Below are 22,594 nucleotides of genomic sequence, written 5' to 3'. Positions count from 1 at the left end.
TGGGAGCAGAAACTATCCTTAAACCAACTGAGTTCTGAGGACGAAGGCATCCTAGTGCTCTGAGTTCACTCGCTTTTTCAAGCTCCCCATAGCCCAGGATAACCAGGCCCATAGCAAATGTAGTTTGTTCCATTCCCACAGAATTGTCTCATTTTTGTTTCCCAACATAAAAGATCAAAAGTAACATCTGTATAGCCAAAAATGTAAATGCAAAAGGAAATACAATTAAATTACTACATTAAAGCCCTTCAAAAAGAAAGCTGGAATACCACAGCTTCAGTTGCATCAAATGTACTCTAACCTTTTTTATTAATGAAAAGAAAATTTTCTGGGCAACAGCTGTAGAAGCACCTTCCCTCCTGAAAGTTTTGCTTGCCATCCACAATGTTTACCTGAAGCTGTTTTGCAGTCAGATCTTTTGTGCCTCTGAAGACATAGCTTTTTGAAATGCCCTCGCAACCAAGTTCATGAACCTGCACCATTCTTCCAAAAGTAATAAGTCCCACCAAAGCTGTAGGTGGTAAAAGGCTTAATGACATCTGCATGGATTCCTTCAGGGCTTGTAAGTCTTCATCTTCCATACAAGTGTCCACCACGTAGAGAAATATCAAAGGCATTTGTGGGCCCCGCTGTAAATTGAGGGAGGAAAAAAAAAGATTCTAAGATTCACCTTCTCCTTCCATTCCCCATGCCCCTCATTCATCCTGAGCTACAGTTTATCAGACCTAATCATTCTGATTAAAGTTGGGTTAGTACGACTTGCGGTGGTAGTGGGAGAAAGGAAGGTCTGATTCAACAATCCTTACGATTGGCTTGTTGATCAGACCAGGCAAAGTCTGGTCTCCAGAACGCATTGGAAAATTTGCCTCATACTAACATTGAGAATTGACATTTTCACTAAAACCCATTAATTAAGAACTTTCTGTGAAAACCAAGAATAATGTACAGGGAACTTACAAATGTTAATGTGTTTTTAAAGGATGGTTCTATGTATGATCTTACCAGCACTACATATTCAATGCTAGAAAACTGAGGTAAAAGTTCAGCAGGTTGATTCAATTCAGATATACCGGCATAAGTAGGTGGAAACTGCAAAAAAGAAAAATGTTGTAGTTTAAAACAAATACTTTTCCAGGAGCAATTATGGGAAACAGTTTAAATGGTATGTTTTTTATACATATCCAAGGGATTAGATAAAAGAGTGCTCTTAAAAAAAATTATGTTAGCATTAAATCATGCCGCCATGAATGGTTCTTACCATGACTTTCAAATAATATGTTCTAACTTACAATTACATTAATAGGAAAAAGGCTTGGGCTTTATTTTCTTACCTGATTCCTCTGATAGCAAAAATTGCAAGCCCAGAGTTTTGCTCGATAATCCACTTGACTAAAAAAAGTACAAGAGCAAAAAGTTAGCCATTTATCAATGTCTCATTTTAATTCACAGCAGGGTTTCTATTAATTGAAAAGCCTATATGGCCAACTATTAATTTTTATTTTTAAGCCCCAGGGCCTACCAAAAGATAAAATTAGGCTCACTCCTGGCTTGGTGGACTGACAATAAAATCACCATATATCTGATTTTGAGGACCATTTTCTTAAAAAGTGCCTCTCTTCCTTCCTCTTCAACAGCAATAAATAGGGCCACGCTCTCAATTGGTGCTCAATAAATACTTTTTAAAGGTTTGCCAGAGTACACTCGTTGCATTCTATTCCAAATTTTCCTATCCCTGGGATTTATATACATAAGTATTTAAGATAGCTACTGCAAAAAGTCTTGTATTTCAAGGACAGCAGGCACACAAGTTCCACCTGGATATAAACAGAAATACTAAACATTCCAAGTGGGTGGGGGGTGAGGGCTGCTATCAATGGAGTCCCTGCTAGCTTTGAATCTTGCATTTGCTAGCAAATAGTGGAATGGTCCCAGGAATTGTCATGGCATGGTTGCCACTTTCCAGCAGACGCCCCGAGCTCCCGGACACTATGGCATTTTGGTAGTAATAATAATAATAATATTAATGGTATTTGTTAAGCACTTACTATGTGTCAAGCACTGTTCTAAGCACTGGGGTAGATACAAGGTAATCAGGTTGGACACAGTCCCGGTCCCACATGGGGCTCAAGTCTTAATCTCCACTTTACAGATGAGGGAACTGAGGTACAGAGAAGCTGAGTGACCTGACCAAGGTTCCTAATGAGGACGAGGAAACCATCATGAAGAGTCAGTCATTGATCTGCCCGGGCTTAAAGGGCACCCCTGCCTAAGAGGGCCCTCCTCTGCAGCCAGGAGCCCGAGGACTACAGCTTCAAAGGTGACCGCATCACATCTTCTACTCTACAGCATTTCCTAAAAACCACCACAATTACTCATTTCAAAGTGACCAATGTTCAAGTTTTGTTCTCCTGAGACATACAGACCCATTGGGCGAAACCTAAAATTGAAATACAACTGGTTTCAAAAAGGCTTACCCACTTTACTTTTGTCACTGTCCTGCTGATTGCAGACTATGTTTTTCTCTCCGTCACTTTGAAGTAATTCCATTTCGGAAATGATTTCTAGTAAAAACACATATACGTTACCATAACGGGTTCAAAACTGCACGGCATGTGGTCCTGCTGCAGAGGACGGGCTCGTACTGGATTGGAGGCAGGTCAGGTCTCTCTTTCAGCGGGGTAAAGAGGGAAGCCACGGGTACCACCATTCTTGTGGCTTCGAGGCGACTTGAAGGCCAAACATTCCAACTAAACCTGACTCCATCCCTGTCTTCGTTCTGCTGGATAAATTCTAGGAAGGTCGTCATCGTTATATTTATTTATTTCTGTGAGAGAGAGAGAGAGAGAGAGAGAGAGAAGAGAGAGGAAGAAATTAATTGAAGGGCTACATGTTTGAAAAATCCCAACTTAAAGCAGCAACTCATTTTGCTTTGAGCAACAGCTACCAATTAAAAATCACGCCAGGAGGAAGTAGGGGGGGGTTCACTGGAAAGAGTCCAGGGCTGCAAGTCAGGACCTTGGCTCTCCAATAAGCTTGCTGTGGGACTTCTGGGCTTCAGTTTCTCCTACCTGCTTACCCTTATGTTCCCACAGTCCATACACTACCTCTGTCCCTCTCCCCACCATCACCTTGAGTTATTGGGATCACGTGTGAATGAGGTGAAACTATGTTACCATCTGCATAATATTACTATACCAAAGAAAAAAAAGCTTTAGAAAAAAACAAGAGGGCCGCACGCAAACGTTCACAGTTGCAGCACTGACTGTGGTTGAACAAAAACTGTGGAGCTGGGTGCATGGCGCTTTGTGTACAGAGTAGCCTTACCATCCCCTCTACCCACATTCCTTTGGAAGGCATCTGGAACACCAGATGGCTGAGAGGATGGGCCAAGCCACAAACAAAATCCACACATTCCAAGAGATTACTGAACTCCCAAGTGTCCAGAATGGTGCTTTGCACACACTGGGCACTCAAGTACTGATGAAAATGATGATAATGATGAAGGGAAAATTAATTGCTATAATGGAAAACCCCCATGACAACCACATACTGTTCATAATGGGCCAAGATGAGGGTCTTTTCCACGTGGGTAAAATGAGGCAATGATGTCTTTTTGCTCAAAGTTGTAATGCAAGATGACCAAACTGGGATTTAAATTCAGATCCCTTGTCTCCTATTCTAATATCAAATCTAGTGTCAAATCACTCTGCTCCCAAAGCATATATAAAAACACATTATAGTCTAAAAAATGTGAAACTCAAAGGAAAAACATTACATATAACACAGCTGTCCAGGAAATGCCTAGGAACAAAGGGCATGTTCAGTAATACACAGTCAAGGAGGCTTTTCTAAAATTAAAGCACTGGTAACACTTATCCCAAGGCACCATACCCCAATTTAGCAATCACTTATCCTATCCCGCCTTGATTACCATATCAACCTCCTTGCTGACCTTCCTGCCTCTCCCCACTCCAGTCCATATAACTCTCCGCTGCCGGAATCACTGTTCTACAGAAACGTTCAGGCCATGTTTCCCCACTACTCAAGAACCTCCAGTAGTTGCCTATACACATCCACAACAAAAAGAGAATCTTCTGGTTTAGGCTTGTTATGGGAGGCTAAAGCAAACTTGCAGGCAATAAAACAATTACTTTATAGGCTGGTAAATTTTGTAACTTCTTCCCCTCTGGGCCCTAAACAGGTTGAATGCGAATAAAATTAACATTCTTTGTTACTGTTTTGGGAGCTATTATTAGTATCACAATTTCAAGCAGAATTATGGGGATTTTATGTTATTTGAATTCTGTACAGTTTTCAAGTATACTTCTCTTTCTGACTTTTATGATGTGGAGAAGCAGCATGGCTCAGTGGAAAGAGCCAGACATCATGGGTTCAAATCCCAGCTCCGCCAATTGTCAGCTGTGTGACTTTGGGCTAGTCACTTAACTTCTCTGTGCCTCAGTTCCCTCATCTTCAAAACGGGGATTAAGATTGTGAACCCCCGTGGGACAACCTGAGCACCTTGTAACCTCCCCTGCGCTTAGAACAGTGCTTTGCACATAGTAAGCGCTTAATAGATGCCATTATTATTCCCCCTTCTAGACTGTGAGCCCATTGTTGGGTAGGGACCGTCTCTATATGTTGCCAACTTGTACTTCCCAAGTGCTTAGTAAAGTGCTCTGCACACAGTAAGCGCTCAATAAATACGATTGAATGAATGACCAATGGAAGACAAGTAGTAGCAAAAAATCCTAAATCAAATTCACGGTTTTGTCTAAATCATCTCTAAACAAAATTAATAAAATTAAAAGTTCACTGAAATTGATATACCGAAACTGCAACGTGCATGAAAAAGTGGAATACGGAGAGACATGCCCTTCTGTTCTGGGACAAAAAAAACCTACAACTGATCAGAGCAGAAGACGTAATTCCAGAATAATGGGGTCAGAGTTCCCAGCCTCTCCTTTAGTCCTCAAAAGCAACAGATTTTTGTCTCTCCTGTTTCCACTGGCATAGGTGGAAAATATCAACATTCAGGAATGAAAGCAATCTCAACAAGAAAAAATGTGGGGATATGAACTGAATCGGAAGAACATAAAGGAAGTTAAACGAAGGGGTGAAAAAAACTTGGGATTGTCAAATGGCAGAGCATATCAGTTTGAGGAAAACATTGGTTTTTGTTCCTTAGGCCCAAAGAAGAAGATTAAAAAGTATATTATATATCCACAACATACTCAGCCCTGGCAACACCAAGCATCTCCTATCCCCAGCCTAAGGGAGCTGAATGAGCAACAACGACAGGAAAGGAACCAACACCAACTATGGGCCTTTTATGTCATAGAAAGGGACACTGAGCTGATCAACTTATCCCAAAACAAAAGCATAAGCACAGAACCGAACAGCAGAAAAAGAGTGTAAACCAAAATGGCTTCATTTTATATTAAAAAATGGCAGCAGATTGGTAAGAAAGCTAGAGAATCTTGGAAGTAATTTCAAATTCCTTTCACTCCCACTTCAAAAAAAATAATTTTTAAACAAAAGTAGTATTTTAGTATCTTTTGTTTCTTAATTCCAGAAACAAACCAGCTAAATGCAGAATTTGCATCAAGGACATTAGAAACTTTTATAGGAGCAGGAAGAAGAAAGTCTTGTGAAATTTATCTTTTTTCTAACCTGAGGGAATGCCATATCACATGCTCTACCAGAAACCGCTAGACAGTGGCCTGAATCACCTACAGCAGCATTTATTTAGCATCGTTTCCATACAGCTCTCTTTATGAGCTGAGGGTAATTACAAAATCTGTGAAGGCAAGTATCCTGTCCCCTAGGGAAGGGAAAGGGGAGAAAAAGTCAAGATAAAATGTATAATCAAAACAGTGCAAGAGAATTGATGACTTGTGGTTTGACAGGAAGGGAAGAAATTCCAGGGGGAAGGAGGGTGTTAAAGTACAGGAGCTAAGAGAGTCAAGTCTACACAAGAAGAAAGAAGGTACGTTGGCCAGAGTAGAGTGGCACAGTCTGGGCTATTGTGAAAATAGAAGTCAGCATTTCAGAAATCTGGAGCGCAGCCCAAGACTCTGAATTAATTGTCTGTGGCTGAATTGTACTTCCCAAGTGCTTAGTACAGTGCTCAATAAACAAGACTGCGCTCAATGCAGTAAAGTGCTCAATAAATATGACTGACTCCTGCCATCAGAGCTGGGCTGCATGGGGGCGGTTCTGTGGCCTCAGACCCCTCTCTCCCTTTCCCCTCCACCCTGGTGCACTGCAGTGCCCGAACCCCAATCAAGCTGGGGCAGAGGATGGGCGAGGCAGCAGTGAGGACTTTGTTTCATTAGGTCAAAAGTTCCTCGCTTCCACCGTATCTTCCGAACATCTAGTACAGTACTCTGCACATTGCAGGTGCTCAATAAATGTTGAGGAAGTATCCTGTTTATGAACTGAGAGGATTCAACACAATTTTTGAAATCAATCTACTATTATTAGTATTCCTCTGCTTATCTTCTCCCTAAATTGCAAGTTCATTGTGGCAGGGACTGCCCTGCCACCCATTTTTCCTCTTTCTATTCCCAAGTGCCTAGTAGAGCATTATGTGTTTTACAGACCCTTAATAAATACTTTTGATGATAATTTATGCAAGTAGGTGTAGGATGGGCTGGAGAGGAGAGATTGGGAGAAGAGAAGCCTGCAAGGAGACGGTCACGGTAGACTGGACTGGAAGTGTGGAGAGCTTATTTTTAGGCTGTGACAGTGGAGAGGAATGGACATTTCTTGAACTATTACAGAGAAAAAAAAAGTGGCAGGTTATTAGTAATAATAACAGGTGTGGTGCTTGTTAAGCACTTACTATGTATTAAAACAGGTAGGTGTCAAAAGAGAAATCAAAATGACTTCAAGGTAAAGTGTGCAATAACAGTGGTGCTGTCTACTGTGTTGGAAAAGTTGGCAGTAGAGAGGGTTGATCAGTTGATTTTGACATGAAAAAGGACATATTAGGCAAATGCCGAGCTGTGGGAGTAATGGGACAATCCTGGTGAATGCCAATCAGACACCAGACCAAAAGTCTTCTTGGCCCCCAACTTTGGGTCCATACCAGGGCCATCCCAAAACCTGGATCAATTTCGGTCCCTTCCAGGCTTCAAATCTTGGGGACCTTACAGACCAGAACTGAGCCATCCTAAACCCAGATCAGACTTCTAAAGCAGCACCGTATTGGCCTAGATCCTCTATGACCGACTGGATGATACAACATTGTTAGAAAGAGACTTTCTCTTATAAGTTGTTTTTTTTTAAAGAGTCACGGGTGCAGGGAGAAATACTGGCTGTAACACAGTAGGCTAGATTGTTTAGATTTTAAACTTTCTGTCCTTGAACTTAGATTTTTAAGTATTCTAGGCAAGAAACCCTGCAAAGAAATACTGAAATCAACTTTCTCTCATAAAATTTGCAATACAAGTTAACTTGGCCACACGGCTATATCATAAAATGCCAATTTAATGTAATAAATCAAATATATGGGTCACACACCTTTTATACGGCTCCCTACTTACAATTAAAGTCTTTATTATTTTTATCTTTAAACATTTCACCTGTCCATAAATAGCTTTTAGTCCAAGGATGCAATAACACCATCCTATCGATAGTTCTGAACAGATTTATTTTTAAAGCCAAATATATTGCAGTCCTTCCTCTACTTCTTGGTTTACTTTGGGTCTTTCAGAGAAGGTTCTTAAGGCTATTCGGGATAAAAATGAGTAGATTTACGGCCTGGCATTTTACCACCTTAATTTTATGAATAAAATGCTGTCCTTAGAGACACCGGTGACAGTGAAATTTACGGACTTTTCAGTCCACCCTAATTAAGATTGAAGATGTAATTAAAATGAAAGCCCCGCCTCTCCTGGGGGGGCATTCATTCAATTGTATTCACTGAGCGTTTACTGTGTGCAAAGAGGTTGGGAGACTACAATCCAACAACAAACAGTCTTAGAGAAGCAGTGGCATAGTGGAGAGAGCACAGAGCACAGGCCTGGGAGTCGGAAGGTTATGGATTCTAATTCCAACCCTGTTCACTGAATAAATTCATTCACTCAATTGTATTTATTGAGCGCTGTACTGCAGAGCACTGTGCAGAGAAGCAGCGTGGCTCAGTGGAAAGAGAACGGGCTTTGGAGTCAGAGGTCATGGGTTCAAATTCCGGCTCCACCAATTGTCAGCTGTGTGACTTTGGGCAAGTCACTTCACTTCTCTGTACCTAAATTACCTCATCTGTAAAATGGGGATTAAGATTGTGAACCCCACGTGGGACAACCTGATCGCCTTGTATCCCCCAGTGCTCAGAACAGAGCTTTGCACATAGTAAGCACTTAATAAATACCATCGTTATTATTAGTATTACTACTAAGCACTTGTAAAACACAATTTGGCAACATATAGAGACAGTCGCTACCCAACACCGGGCTCACGGTCTAGAAGGGGGTGACCTTGGGCAAGTCACTTCACTTCTCCGGGCGTCAGTTCTCTCACCTGTAAAATGGGGACTAAGACTGTGAGTTCCACGTGGGACGGGGACTGTGCCCAACCTGATTAGGTTGTCTCACCTGTAAAATGGGGCCTAAGACTGTGAGTTCTACATGGGACAGGGACTGTGACCAACCTGATTAGGTTGTCTCACCCGTAAAATGGGGCCTAAGACTGTGAGTTCTACATGGGACGGGGACTGTGACCAACCTGATTAGGTTGTCTCACCCGTAAAATGGGGCCTAAGACTGTGAGTTCTATGTGGGACGGCGGGGACTGTGCCCAACCTGATTAGGTTGTCTCACCCGTAAAATGGGGCCTAAGACTATGAGTTCCACGTGGGACGGCGGGGACTGTGCCCAACCTGATTAGGTTGTCTCACCTGTAAAATGGGCCTTAAGACTGTGAGTTCTACGTGGGACGGGGACTGTGCCCAACCTGATTAGGTTGTCTCACCCGTAAAATGGGGTCTAAGACTGTGAGTTCCACGTGGGACGGGGAAGGTGCCCAACCTGACTAGGTTGTCTCACCTGCAAAATGGGGACTAAGACTGTGAGTTCTACGTGAAAGGGGACTGTGCCCAACCTGATTAGGTTGTCTCACCCGCAAAATGGGGACTAAGACTGTGAGTTCTACGTGGGACTGTGGGGACTGTGCCCAACCTGACTAGGTTGCCTCACCCGCAAAATGGGGCCTAAGACTGTGAGTTCTACGTGAAAGGGGACTGAGCCCAACCTGAGTAGGTTGTCTCACCTGCAAAATGGGCCCTAAGACTGTGAGTTCTACGTGAAAGGGGACTGTGCCCAACCTGATTGGGTTGTCTCACCTGCAAAATGGGGCCTAAGACTGTCAGTTCTACATGGGACGGGGACTGTGCCCAACCTGATTAGGTTGTCTCACCCGCAAAATGGGGACTAAGACTGTGAGTTCTATGTGGGACGGCGGGGACTGTGCCCAACCTGACTAGGTTGTCTCACCTGCAAAATGGGGCCTAAGACTGTCAGTTCTACATGGGACGGGGACTGTGCCCAACCTGATTAGGTTGTCACCTATAAGATGGGGCCTAAGACTGTGAGTTCTACGTGGGACGGGGACTGTGCCCAACCTGATTGGGTTGTCTCACCCGCAAAATGGGGACTAAGACTGTGAGTTCTACGTGGGACGGCGGGGACTGTGACCAACCTGATTAGGTTGTCTCTGCCCCGGCGTTTAGGACAGCGCACTTGTCACGTAATAATAATACCAATGTTGGTATGTGCCGAGCACTGCTCTAAGCGCTGGGGGAGATGGCAGGTGATGAGGCTGCCCCCCTTCTGGGGGGGGGGGGGTCTGAGGGGGCTCCCGAAGCCCCCGACCGCGGCCCGTCCCCGTCGCCCGCTGCGGCCGCCGTCGCCGGGGACAGGTCCCCGGGACCAAAGTCCGGGACCCGCCGCGCGCGCGCACACACACACGGACTGACTGACAGACGGACTGACTGACAGACCTGACGGACGTTGGGACGGACGGACGGACGGAGGGGGGTGGGGGCGGTCCTTGGTCCCGACCCTCCGGCCCAAGCGCCCGCTCCTCAGGCTGAGGCGACCGGACCCGACCCGGGGCTCGCACACACACACACACACACACAGAGCCTATCATCCCAGGGGTGGGGGGGGGTGTCCCCTCCCCCAAACTACCTGCACCCGTCCCCGCGGAGCCTCCCCCGGAGCCGGCAGGGTCGGTGCCCAGCGTCCCCGCCGCCGCCGCCGGACTGACGGACGGACTGAGGGAGGGAGGGACGGACGGACGGACCGGCCCGGCCGTCCCGCTCCGCCCCCGCCCCCGCCAACATGGCTGGGGCCGCCTCTGCCACGTCAGCCGACCCGCGGGGGTGGGGGGGGGGGAAGCAGGAGGAGGGAAGGGAGGAGGGACGGGAGCCGGAGACACGCCCCCTCCCGCGCGCGCGCCAACAACCCCTCCCTCAGGCGCGCGCGCGCCAACAACCTCCCCCTCAGGCGCGCCAACAACCCCCCCCAGGAGCGCGCGCGCCAACAACCCCCCCCCAGGAGCGCGCGCGCCAACAACCTCCCCCTCAGGCGCGCCAACAACCTCCCCCTCAGGCGCGCCAACAACCCCCCCCAGGAGCGCGCGCGCCAACAACCTCCCCCTCAGGCGCGCCAACAACCCCTCCCTCAGGCGCGCGCGCCAATCTCCACCGCGCATGCGCACCCCCCCCACCCCCTTATCCGGCCGGCCGGCGCGCTCGCCATTCCCCTCGCTGCCCGCGCTTCCCCGCCCCAGACTCTAATAATAATAAATGATGGCATTTATTAAGCGCTTACTACGTGCAAAGCACTGCTCTGACCGCTGGGGAGGTTACAAGGTGATCAGGCTGTGCCACGGTGGGGGGGGGGGGGTTCACAGTCATTCGTTCATTCATTCAATCGTATTTATTTAGCACTTACTGTGTGCACAGCACTGGACTAAGCGCTTGGGAAGGACAAGTTGGCGACATCTAGAGACGGTCCCTACCCGACGGCAGGCTCACAGTCTAGAAGGGGGAGACAGACAACAAAACAAAACATATTAGCAAAATAAAATAAATAGAATAAATATGTACCAATAAAATAGAGTAATAAATACGTACAAACATATGTGCATATATACAGGGAATACGTACAAACATATGTACATATATACAGGGAATACGTACAAACATATATACAGGTGCCGTGGGGGGGGGGAAGGAGGGGGCTCAGTCTGGGAAGGCCTCCTGGAGGAGGTGAGCTCTCAGTAGGGCCTCTTAATCCCCATTTTACAGATGAGGTAACAGGCCCAGAGAAGGGAAGTGACTTGTCCAAAGTCACACAACTGACAATTGGCAGAGTCGGGATTCGAACCCATGACCTCTGACTCCAAAACCCGGGCTCTTTCCACTGCACCACGCTGACTCTGCCACCCAGCACAGCCCAGTCCGGCCCGGGCGCCTGACTGACGTGCCAAAGGGCCTCCGCAAGCCGCCCTGTCTGCTGCCCAACCCGGAGTGGGGGCACAATAACGGCCATTGCCGGGGTGCCCCTCTGCCGGCTCCCCTGGCACCCCCTAACTGGGGCAGTCCCACAGAGCCCAGTTCTGGGCCCGCTTCTAATCTCCCATCGACACCCACACCCTTGCTCCCATTTCCCAAGCGCTTAGTACAGTGCTCTGCACACAGTAAGCGCTCAATAAATACGACTGAATGAATGAATTTGCTCCCGTGGCTTCAACTGCCATCCGCTCACAGCTGATTCCCAAATTTACCTCTCCAACCCAACCTGTCTTTAAGGTCTTCTATTCACTCCTACTTTCGGGACATCTCTGCTTGGCTGGCCCGCGGACACCTCAAACTTAGCATATCCTAAATAGAACTCTTTGTCTTCCCACCTGAACGCTCTCCTTCCCCGGATTTCCCATTAAAATGGACACCACCACCATTCTCCCTTTGTCATAAACCCATAACCGTAGGATCCTCTCTCTCTCTCTCTCTCCCGACTACTGCATCGGCCTCTTCGCTGACCTATCTGCCTCCAGGCTCTCCCATTTCAATCCATACTTCACTCTACTGCCTGTACCATTTCTCTAAAACACATATAAATGATAATAATAATCACACCTATCTCCTCACTTCTTAAAAACCTCCAAAGTTTGCCCAATCATCTCTTCATCAAACAGAAATTCCTTATCACTGGATTTAAGCCATCCAATCAGCCCTCCCACTCCTACTTCACTCAGATCCCACGACAAACCACACCTTATATGTCACTCCTTTAACGCTAACCTACTTACTGTACTTTGACTCGTGCCATTTTATTCCTTCCACGTGTCCTATCTCCAGCCTGGAATTCCCTCCCACTTCCTATCTGACAGACTACCACTCCCCCTGTCTTCAAAGCCCTAGTAAAATTACATCTCCTCTAAGAAGCCTTCCCTAACTAACTTCTCATCATTCATTCATTCATTCAATCGTATTTAATGAGCGCCTACTGTGTGCACAGCACTGTGCTAAGTGCTTGGAAAGTACAATCTGGCAACATCTAGAGATGGTACCTACCCAACAATGGGCTCACAGTCTAGAAGGGGAAGACGGACAACAAAACAAAACATGGAGATAGGTGTCAAATCCAACAGAATTAAATAGAATTTGAGCTATATAGACATCATTAATAAACTAGAGTAGTAAACATGTACAAGTAAAATAAATTGAGTGATAAATCTGTACAAACATATATAGAGGTGCTGTGGGGAGGGGAAGGAGGTAGGGCGGGGGGGATGGGGAGGAGGAGAGGAAAAAGAGGGGGGCTCTTTCACTCATTCATTCATTCAATCGTATTTATTGAGCACTTACTGTGTGCTGGGCACTGTGCTAAGCACTTGGAAAGTACAATTTGGCAACAAATAAAAACGGTCCCTACCCACCAACGGGCTCCCAGTCTAGAAGGGGGAGACAGACAACAAAACAAAACATGGAGACAGGTATCAAGTCCATCAAAATTAAATAGAATTAGAGCTATATGGACATCATTAATAAAATAGAGTAGTAAATACCTTCCCTTCCGTGGCACCTGTGCACTTGGGTCTGTACCTCTCCAGCACTTCTTTAATTCACCCCACCCTTTCTGAACCAAGTACATATCCTTGTACCCTGCTTTGTCTTCTATCTGAAATGTATTTTAATATCTGTCTCCCCCACTACACTGTAAGCTCCTGGAGGATAATAATAGTATTTGTTAGGTGCTTCAAATGTGCTAGGCACTGTAATAATAATGAAGGCATTTGTTAAGAGTTTACTATGTGCAAAGCACTGTTCTAAGCACTGGGGAGGATACAAGGTGATCAGGTTGTCCCACATGGGACTCACAGTCTTAATCCCCATTTTAAAGGTGAGGTAACCGAGGCACAGAGAAGTTAAATGACTTGCCCCAAGTCACATAGCTGACAAGTGGCAGAGCCGGGATTAGCACCCATGACCTCTCCCAAACCCAGGTTCTTTCCACTGAGCCATGCTGCTTCCCTAAGTACTAAGTACTGGGGTAGATACAAAATACGCAGATCCCACATGAGGCTCACATTCTAAGTAGGAGGGAGAACACGTATTGAAAGTTTTTGCATTTTGCAGATGAGGAAACTGAGGTACAGAGAAATGAAGTGACCTGCCCAAGGTCACACAGCAGGTGACAGCACAGGGATTAGAACCCAGATCCTCCGACTCCCAAGCCTGGGCTCTTGCCACTAGGCCATGCTGTTTCTCATAAGGATCATGTCTACCAATTCTTTTGTATTGTATGCACCCAAGTACTTAGTACAGGTGCTCCGTACAGATTAAGTGCTCAATAAATACCATTTATTGACTGACTGATTCCCTGAACCCTATTAGCTGGACTGTATATGCATATATCAGATATCATGTATATGCATATATATTTATATACATACATACATATATATATATATATATATATATATATATATATATATATGAATTATTTCTAGATCTAAACTCTGCAAATTTCTGTTGGATTTTAACCCCTACTGGACAACACCCAATCCCCAAATGTCACATAAAGGCTTAAGAGTTTCTGCCTAGCAAAATAAGATGTGGGAAGACATAACTTTCCCTTCATGGGGATGAGCTGAGGATTTTGATTTGGGGGAAATTTGACTATGAAGGAAAGTGACACGCATATCTTGGACAACACACAATCCCCAAATGTCACATAAAGGCTTAAGAGTTTCTGCCTAGCAAAATAAGATGTGGGAAGACATAACTTTCCCTTCGTGGGGATGAGCTGAGGATTTTGATTTGGGGGAAATCTGACTATGAAGCGAAATGACACGCATATCAAAACCAGAGAAGAAATGGTTTTACGGTGATATTTGAATGAAGTAAAATGGAAGGCCATTCCAGGCATAGGGTTTTGAATGTCTGTCCCTACGGATAAAATATAATGGAGGGAGTGGTGGGAAGCCAATGAATGCCTTTCAGAAGGGAGTCAAAGTAGTCGTTAGAATGGATGATTTTAGCTGTATTTATAGTTGTAGGAGGATGATCTGCACACAGACTGAGGTTAAAACCTGCGCCTTTCTGGGTTTCGCTAGGCAGTGTTTGATAAGATAATGGTATCCTACCTGCTTTAGACTGCATTGTGCTTTTTATTGTGGACCCTGTTGTTGTTGCTTCCATGTCCTTCACCAGTGTGCATGAAATTGGAAAATTGCTGAATGGGCACAGTAGTTCAATATTCCTATAAAGCAAAGAAACATTTTAAATGCAGAGCATTTGCTATTGATCAATATGGAGTCATGGTAAAAGGTGAGATTAAGACACGTTCCTAGGAAATCTTATTCTAGGAATGACATCAACAGTAGCATTCGACTCCACAAACAACAAGTTCACCTTCCAAACTTACTTTTCAGTTTATTTGGGGCACTTACTCATCCAAATATTCATCTTTCCAGTCTCTTTTTCTATCAGTAATTACTTTGTGTCAGTCTCTCCCTCTCCCCGCCCCCCTCGCAGTAGACTGTAAGCTCCTTAAGGTCTGTAACTGTGTCTTCTAGCTCTAATGGACTCTCCCAAGCACTCTGTACAGTTTTCTACATACAAAGTAGGTATTCACCCATCAATCGATAATGTTTATTGAGTGCCTATTGTGTGCAAAGTGCTTGGGAGAATGATACTATAATATTAGAAGAGAAATCAGGCAGGTATGCATCTAGCTAAGATCCAAAAGGTGAACTTCACTGGATGGAGAAGGGTAAGAATCAGCCAGTTCTTGAAGCTGTGAGTGTTTATTTTTCAGAGAGAAAAGATTTGTGATCTTCTCTATATGGGATCTAAACTTCCAGACTTTTGATGATTCCTCAGTTGGATTTTTTTTCTGATCCTTTATAATAATCCTACTCTTTGAAATTATGAATGGTGTGCTTTTAGAGGATCTGTACTGTTTACAAATGTGTGGAAGAAGAAAATGGTAACCTAGCAGTTTATGGTTAAGCTGCGATCGAAACTGTCATTGAACCTAGAATTCTATATTATTCCCACGAGAAGGAGCGTTTTGGTTTTTGATTCACTCTTTTATCTTTCTATCCAAAACAGTTGGATTACTTGCTGTATTCCCCAACATGGCTTCTATTACATTTATTAAGGTGGTGGCATCACAACCACTACCCAGATCGATAATATTTAATTCTAGAAATGGTCAGATCCTCTTAGTTTTCATTATTCATCATCATCATCATCATCATCAATCGTATTTATTGAGCGCTTACTGTGTGCAGAGCACTGTACTAAGCGCTTGGGAAGTACAAATTGGCAACATATAGAGACAGTCCCTACCCAACAGTGGGCTCACAGTCTAAAAGGGGGAGACAGAGAACAAAACCAAACATACTAACAAAATAAAATAAATAGAATAGATATGTACAAGTAAAATAAATAGAGTAATAAATATGTACAAACATATATACATATACACAGGTGCTGTGGGGAAGGGAAGGAGGTTAGATGGGGGGATGGAGAGGGGGACGAGGGGGAGAGGAAGGAAGGGGCTCAGTCTGGGAAGGCCTCCTGGAGGAGGCCTTCACGACGTTCTGGCAGTAGCCTTTCTTTTGTTATACCATAACCTTAAAAATCTGACATTTAAAAAAATCCTACTACAGATTCAAAATCCCTGAAACTTTTTATTATTACCGGCTTGCAATTATTACACATATAATGTAATGGGTTGGGATAAATTAAAATACCATTAACACGGACGTATTTTAACGTCAAACAAAATGTAGAATTTTTACAGAGGGGTAGTCTTCCCACCGAGAGTGACAGACAAGCCTCGGTCCGGAGACTTCAGGATCGAGAACCTGCTCGGAAGAATTGAGTCCAGGCTGGTGGTTTGCTCTTGTCCCTGGCAGTCACGCCCCCACTGAGCACAAAGAAAGACTAGGCAGACAGAGGTACGGCACATTATGAAGTACACCCAAAGATTTTTTGTGCTTTTTGGTGGCTGGTTTTTTTTTTCTGTTCGGGACCCATTTACATTTCCACGGAGGTTAACCTCCATTAACCACTTCTACTGAAATTTTCCAGGTACAAAAGTAGTTTCCATCTCCAATGAACACAGACAGGCTTCCTATGTAACCAGGGAGTGTTCAGATGAACCAGGGAGTGTTCAGATGACTGGCTGATCGTGGAAGTCTTAAAAATAGGTTCATGAAACATCGTACAGTCCTGAAAATAGGTCGGATGAGACAATTTCTTAAAAGCTGTGAAATTCAGGATTCCACGGTTTACTCGGCAGTTTTTCCAAAGTTGTTTCCTCCAGAAACTACATAAATATAACTTCTTCCAGACTGTTTCTCAGCAAAGCTGACTACCCTGAGGTATTTTCAGGGTCCTTTTCACATTTGTATTCACTAGACAATACTAGTCATATAGCCCATTATCAACTGTTTAAAAATACATCTACAGGTGTGTATGGTAGGAAGCCATTATGGGCTTTTCCATATGCTTGAGTTCACTACCAAACATTAATCCTTGTTTCTTTTCCTTCGCTCTCTAATTTATGCAAATTCATGGATTAAATGATCAGATCCATTCATTCACATTCATAAACTGCTACTTACCTCTTCTCCTTTAGGAAAAGAGCCCAGGATGTGACATTGCCTGCTTGGGTCATTTTTCTCTCTCTCCTTTGAATCAGGTTCACTTCTGCAACATATTGCTTGAACTCCATTGTTACAGTCACCCGCCACAGTTCTTTCGGGTTAACAAATAATCTGCTTTTTCTCCTGTGTTTGAAAATTGAAAAACAAAAATTCGGTTAACATTAAAAAAAGACCAAAAAATGGAAGTTAGTAAAAAATCTTGCAAACTTGGCTCTGGTCTCTATATTCCTCATTCTCTCACAAAATAAAAGTTTATCACCTAAGTGAAAACGTCCCCCTAAAACTGACTTTCTGGATTCGTTACTCAGGCTAGGTGTTTCTGCTGATTCTAACTCTCCTACAACAAAACAGGAAAGCTGTTTCACCAGCTCTTGGTTACAGCTGATGACGCTTTTCATAAGTAAAAAGGAAGTTACATCCTGGTTCTACAGCCAAAGTCTCGTCAGTTTAAGGCAAACACTTTTGAAAACTGACTTAAATGCCACGAGAAAAGGAAAGTAATATGACCCAGTTTAAGGCTTGTCCAAAACTCTATGAAGTACGCTATAGCTGTCCCATTGCCTGTGAAGCGCTCGTTTCACCCACTAGGTTTCTTCAAAAAGTTGTTTCATCTGGTGGCAATATGAGTCAGTCATTGCAGTTTATCATATCCTTCAGCTGAGACTTTGGGACAATCAATCAGAAACTGCTGAATTGTGATAACAGTGCTCTGGGAAGAAACTGTAAAGAGCAGCAGGATCACATCTTGATCAATGCCAGGCACTTGCAAGCAACTCTTTCTTCCTACACAAATATACTTATCACTTATGGATCAGGTCACACCAAAATCGACAGTTCCCTGTAGTGCAAAGATTGATCCCATCATGCTATATGAAAAATATGTCTTAGAACTGGCTGTATTTTAATCTGATTCATTATGACTTACCCTTTCTCCAGCCTGTCCTAAAAACTCATATTCACATACCAACTATTATGATTCTGTTTAATATCCAAGCGATGGAGACCACAGAATAACCAATCTCAAAAATGCTGCGAGTTGTAAGAGAATGTGTACTGACAAATCACAGCACACATGGCAACCAAATGCTCATTGGCATTGACCAATCCCAGCCCCGCCACTTGCCTGCTGCGTGACTTTGAGCTAATAACTTCTCTGTGCCTCAGTTTCTTTGCCTATAAAATGGGTGGTCACCTTGCCTCCTCCTCCTACCTCACTGCTTTCCTGTTACAACCCAGCCGGCACACTTCACTCCTCTAATGCCAACCTCATTGTAGCTCATTCTCATCCATCTCGTCCCCAACTTCTCACCCACATCCTGCCTCTGGCCTGGGACCCCCTCCCTCTTGATATCGACAGAGAGTTACTCTCTCCACCTTCAAAGCCTCACTGAGACCTTCCCTAATCAATCAATCAATCAATCGTATTTATTGAGCGCTTACTGTGTGCAGAGCACTGTACTAAGCACTTGGGAAGTACAAGCTGGCAACATATAGAGACGGTCCCTACCCAACAGTGGGCTCACGGTCTAGAACTAAGCCCTAACTAAGCCAGTTGCTCTTTTCTCACCCCCTCAGCCTCACAGCATTTATGAACATATCTGTAATTTATTTATATTAACGTCTGTTTCCACCTCTAGACTGTGAGCTTGCTGTGGGAAGGGAATGTGTCTGCCAACTCCGTTATGCCGTACTCTCCCAAGCGCTCAGTGCAGAGCACAATAAATGCAATTGATTGATGGGAATTCAATAAATGTTCTCCCCTTTAAACTGTGACCAACCTCATTACCGTATCTTACCTCACTACCTAATAATAATAATGATGATGATATTTGTTAACCACTTAGTTTGTGCCAAGCACTGTTCTAAGCACTGGGAGGGATACAAGTTAATCAGGTTGTCCCACGTGAGGCTCACAGTCTTAATTCCCATGCTACAGATAATAATAATAATGATGATGGCATTTGTTAAGCACTTACTATGTGCAGAGCACTGTTCTAAGTGCTGGGGGGGATACAAGGTGATCAAGTTGTCCGTCTTAATCCCCATTTTACAGACGAGGGAACTGAGGCTCAGAGAAGTTAAGTGACTTGCCCAAGGTCACACAGCAGACATGTGGCGGAGTCGGGATTTGAACCCATGACCTCTGACTCCCAAGCCTGTGCTCTTTCCACTGAGCAACGCTGCTTCTCTTAACCTAACCTTGTCTACGCCAGGGCTTCGTACAGCGCTTGGCACATAGTAAATGCTTAACAAATACTATTATTATCATTATTATGATTGAACAGTGATGAACCAATCAATCCTATTTTTGAGTGTTTACTATGTGCAGAGCACTGCATTAAGCAATTGGGACAGTACAAAAATAATGATGGTATTTGTTAAATGCTTATTACGTGCCAAGCACTGTATAACAGAAGTAGGTGACATATTCCCTGCCCACAACAAGCTTACAATCTAGAAGACTGTAACCAGAGGATTTTCAAAAACTAATTGGGATCCAAAGTGCACGTCTCGGGATTGTAAACCACATCCACCTAGAAACTTCCCAAGAGGGAACCCGTGGCTACATTTTGATTTATTGGAGGCTCCTGGGATTGTAGTCCATCTGCTCTACCTGGAACCTCTTACCGAGAAGCAGCGTGGCTCAGTGGAAAGAGCCCGGGGCTGGGAATCAGAGGTCATGGGTTCAAATCCTGACTCCGCCAATTGTCAGCTGTGTGACCTTGGGCAAGGCACTTAGCTTCTCTGTGCCTCAGCTGCCTCGTCTGTAAAATGGGGATGAAGACTGTGAGCCCCACGTGGGACAACCTGATCACCTTGTATCCTCCCCAGTGCTTGGCACATAGTAAGTGCTTAACAGATACTACCATTTCTATTATTCTCTGTGCCTCAGTTACCTCGTCTGTAAAATGGGGATTAAGACTGTAGCTCCACGTGGGACAGCCTGATCACCTTGTAAACTCCCCAGCACTTAGACCAGTGCTTGGCACATAGTAAGCACTTAAATACTACCATTATTATTATTATTCTCTGTGCCTGTTACCTCATCTGTAAAATGGGGATTAAGTTTGTGAGCTCCACGTTTGACAGCCTGATAATAATAATGATGGTATTTGTAAGCACTTATTATGTGCAAAGCACTGTTCAAAGCACTGGGGGGATACAAGGTGATCAGTTTGTCCCACGTAGGGCTCACAGTCTTAATCCCCATTTTACAGATGAGGGAACTGAGGCACAGAGGTTAAGTGACTTGCCCAAAGTCACACAGCTGGCAATTGGCAGGGCTGGGATTTGAACCCATGACCTCTGACTCCAAAGCCCGGGTTCTTTCCACTGAGCCACGCTGCTTCTCTTGTAACCTCCCCAGTGCTTAGACCAGTGCTTGGCACATAGTAAGCACTTAACAACTGCCATTATTATTATTATTATTATTATTACCAGTCCCGCCATCAGTGGTGCTGAGGGATGTCAGCCCATCCACCTGGAGCCTCTGACTACCCTTCTGAGCAGTCAACTGAATGATGGCAGTTTAGGAAACAGGTAAAAACAGGTGAGGCTTGGCACATAGTAAGCGCTTAACAATTGCCACTATTATTATTATTTATTATTACTATTATTACCAGTCCTGCCATCAGTGGTGCTGGGGGATGTCAGCCCATCCATCTGGAGCCTCTGACTACTCTTCTGGGCGGTCAACTGAATGAGGGCAGTTTAGGAAACAGGTAAAAACAGGTGAGGATTGGCACACAGTAAGCGCTTAACAAATGCCATTATTTTTATTATTATTTATTATTATTATTATTATTAATTATTACCAGTCCTGCTATCAGTGGTGCTGAGGGATGTCAGCCCATCCACCTGGAGCCTCTGACTACTCTTCTGGGCGGTCAACTGAATGAGGGCAGTTTAGGAAACAGGTAAAAACAGGTGAGGCTCTCATTGGCTTCACACACAAAATGGGATGGGGGTCTTCACCCGTCATGGTGCCACCATCTTCATTCATTCATTCAATCATATTTACTGAGCGCTTATTGTGTGCAGAGCACGTACTAAGCGCTTGGGAAGATAGAGACGGTCCCTACCCAACAACGGGCTCACAGGCTAGAGTCTAGAGGACTCTTAGTACTTTCATTCATTCAATCGTATTTATTGAGCGCTTACTGTGTACAGGGCACTGTACTAAGCGCTTGGGAAGTGGAAGTCCAAGTTGGCAACGTATAGAGACGGTCCCTACCCAACAATGGGCTCACAGGCTAGAGTCTAGAGGACTCTTAGTACTTTCATTCATTCAGTCATATTTATTGAGTGCTTTCTGCATGCAAAGCACTGGACTAAGCACTTGGGAAGTCCAAGTTGGCCACATATAGAGACGGTCCCTACCCAACAACGGGCTTATAGGCTAGAGTCTAGAGGACTCAGTACTTTCATTCATTCAATCGTATTTATTGAGCGCTTACTGTGTGCAGGGCACTGTACTAAGCGCTTGGGAAGTCCAAGTTGGCAACGTATAGAGACGGCCCCTACCCAACAATGGGCTCACAGGCTAGAGTCTGGAGGACTCTTAGTACTTTCATTCATTCAATCGTATTTATTGAGTGCTTACTGTGTGCAGGGCACTGTACTAAGCACTTGGGAAGTCCAAGTTGGCGACATATAGAGACGGTCCCTACCCAACAACAGGCTCACAGGCTAGAGCCTAGAGGACTCTTAGTACTTTCATTCAATCGTATTTATTGAGCGCTTACTGTGTGCAGGGCACTGTACTAAGCGCTTGGGAAGTCCAAGTTGGCAATTTATAGAGACGGTCCCTACCCAACAACGAGCTCACAGGCTAGAGTCTAGAGGACTCAGTACTTTCATTCATTCAATCGTATTTATTGAGCACTTACTGTGTGCAGGGCACTGTACTAAGCGCTTGGGAAGTACAAGTTGGTGACGTATAGAGCCGGTCCCTACCCAACAGCGGGCTCACAGGCTAGAAGCAGCGTGGCTCAGTGGAAAAGAGCCCGGGCTTTGGAGTCAGAGGTCATGGGTTCAAATCCCGGCTCCGCCGCTTGTCAGCTGTGTGACTTAGGGCAAGTCACAATCAATCATCATCATCATCAATCGTATTTATTTAACGCTTACTATGTGCAGAGCACTGTACTAAGCGCTTGGGAAGTACAAATTGGCAACATATCAATCAACCGCATTTATTGAGCGCTTACTGTGTGCAGAGCACTGGACTAAGCGCTTGGGAAGTACAAATTGGCAACATCATCATCATCAATCGTATTTATTGAGCGCTTACTGTGTGCAGAGCACTGGACTAAGCGCTTGGGAAGTACAAGTTGGCAACATAGAGAGACGGTCCCTACCCAACAGTGGGCTGCTCACAGTCTCTGTGCCTCGTTTCCCT

At 44.6% G+C, this 22,594-nt stretch overlaps 1 protein-coding gene across 3 annotated transcripts in view; it reads right to left on the bottom strand.

Moving 5' to 3' along the window:
- Positions 1 to 21,138, bottom strand: part of SEC23A (SEC23 homolog A, COPII coat complex component) — a 42,080-nt gene extending 20,942 nt beyond the window's left edge. The window contains exons 1-8 of one of the 3 annotated variants that reach the window (XM_038756106.1): positions 21,012 to 21,138; positions 20,817 to 20,892; positions 17,155 to 17,319; positions 14,662 to 14,777; positions 2,586 to 2,824; positions 1,332 to 1,389; positions 1,003 to 1,089; positions 393 to 629 (exon numbers count right to left, since the gene is read on the bottom strand). In XM_038756106.1, the coding sequence (XP_038612034.1) occupies positions 393 to 629; positions 1,003 to 1,089; positions 1,332 to 1,389; positions 2,586 to 2,806 (603 nt within the window). In that variant the 5' untranslated portion in view covers positions 2,807 to 2,824; positions 14,662 to 14,777; positions 17,155 to 17,319; positions 20,817 to 20,892; positions 21,012 to 21,138. Of the gene's footprint in view, positions 1 to 392; positions 630 to 1,002; positions 1,090 to 1,331; positions 1,390 to 2,585; positions 2,825 to 10,193; positions 10,286 to 10,961; positions 10,996 to 14,661; positions 14,778 to 17,154; positions 17,320 to 20,816; positions 20,893 to 21,011 lie in introns of those variants that run through there. The other 2 variants (XM_038756107.1, XM_038756105.1) reach the window with 2 other exon arrangements.
- Positions 21,139 to 22,594: the final 1,456 nt, after the last annotated feature.

This window comes from Tachyglossus aculeatus, chromosome 14 (genome assembly GCF_015852505.1).
Source record: "Tachyglossus aculeatus isolate mTacAcu1 chromosome 14, mTacAcu1.pri, whole genome shotgun sequence".
Classification (NCBI taxonomy): domain Eukaryota; kingdom Metazoa; phylum Chordata; class Mammalia; order Monotremata; family Tachyglossidae; genus Tachyglossus; species Tachyglossus aculeatus.
The sequence above is the reverse complement of the archived record's forward strand: the minus strand, read 5'-3'. Positions and strand labels throughout refer to the sequence as shown.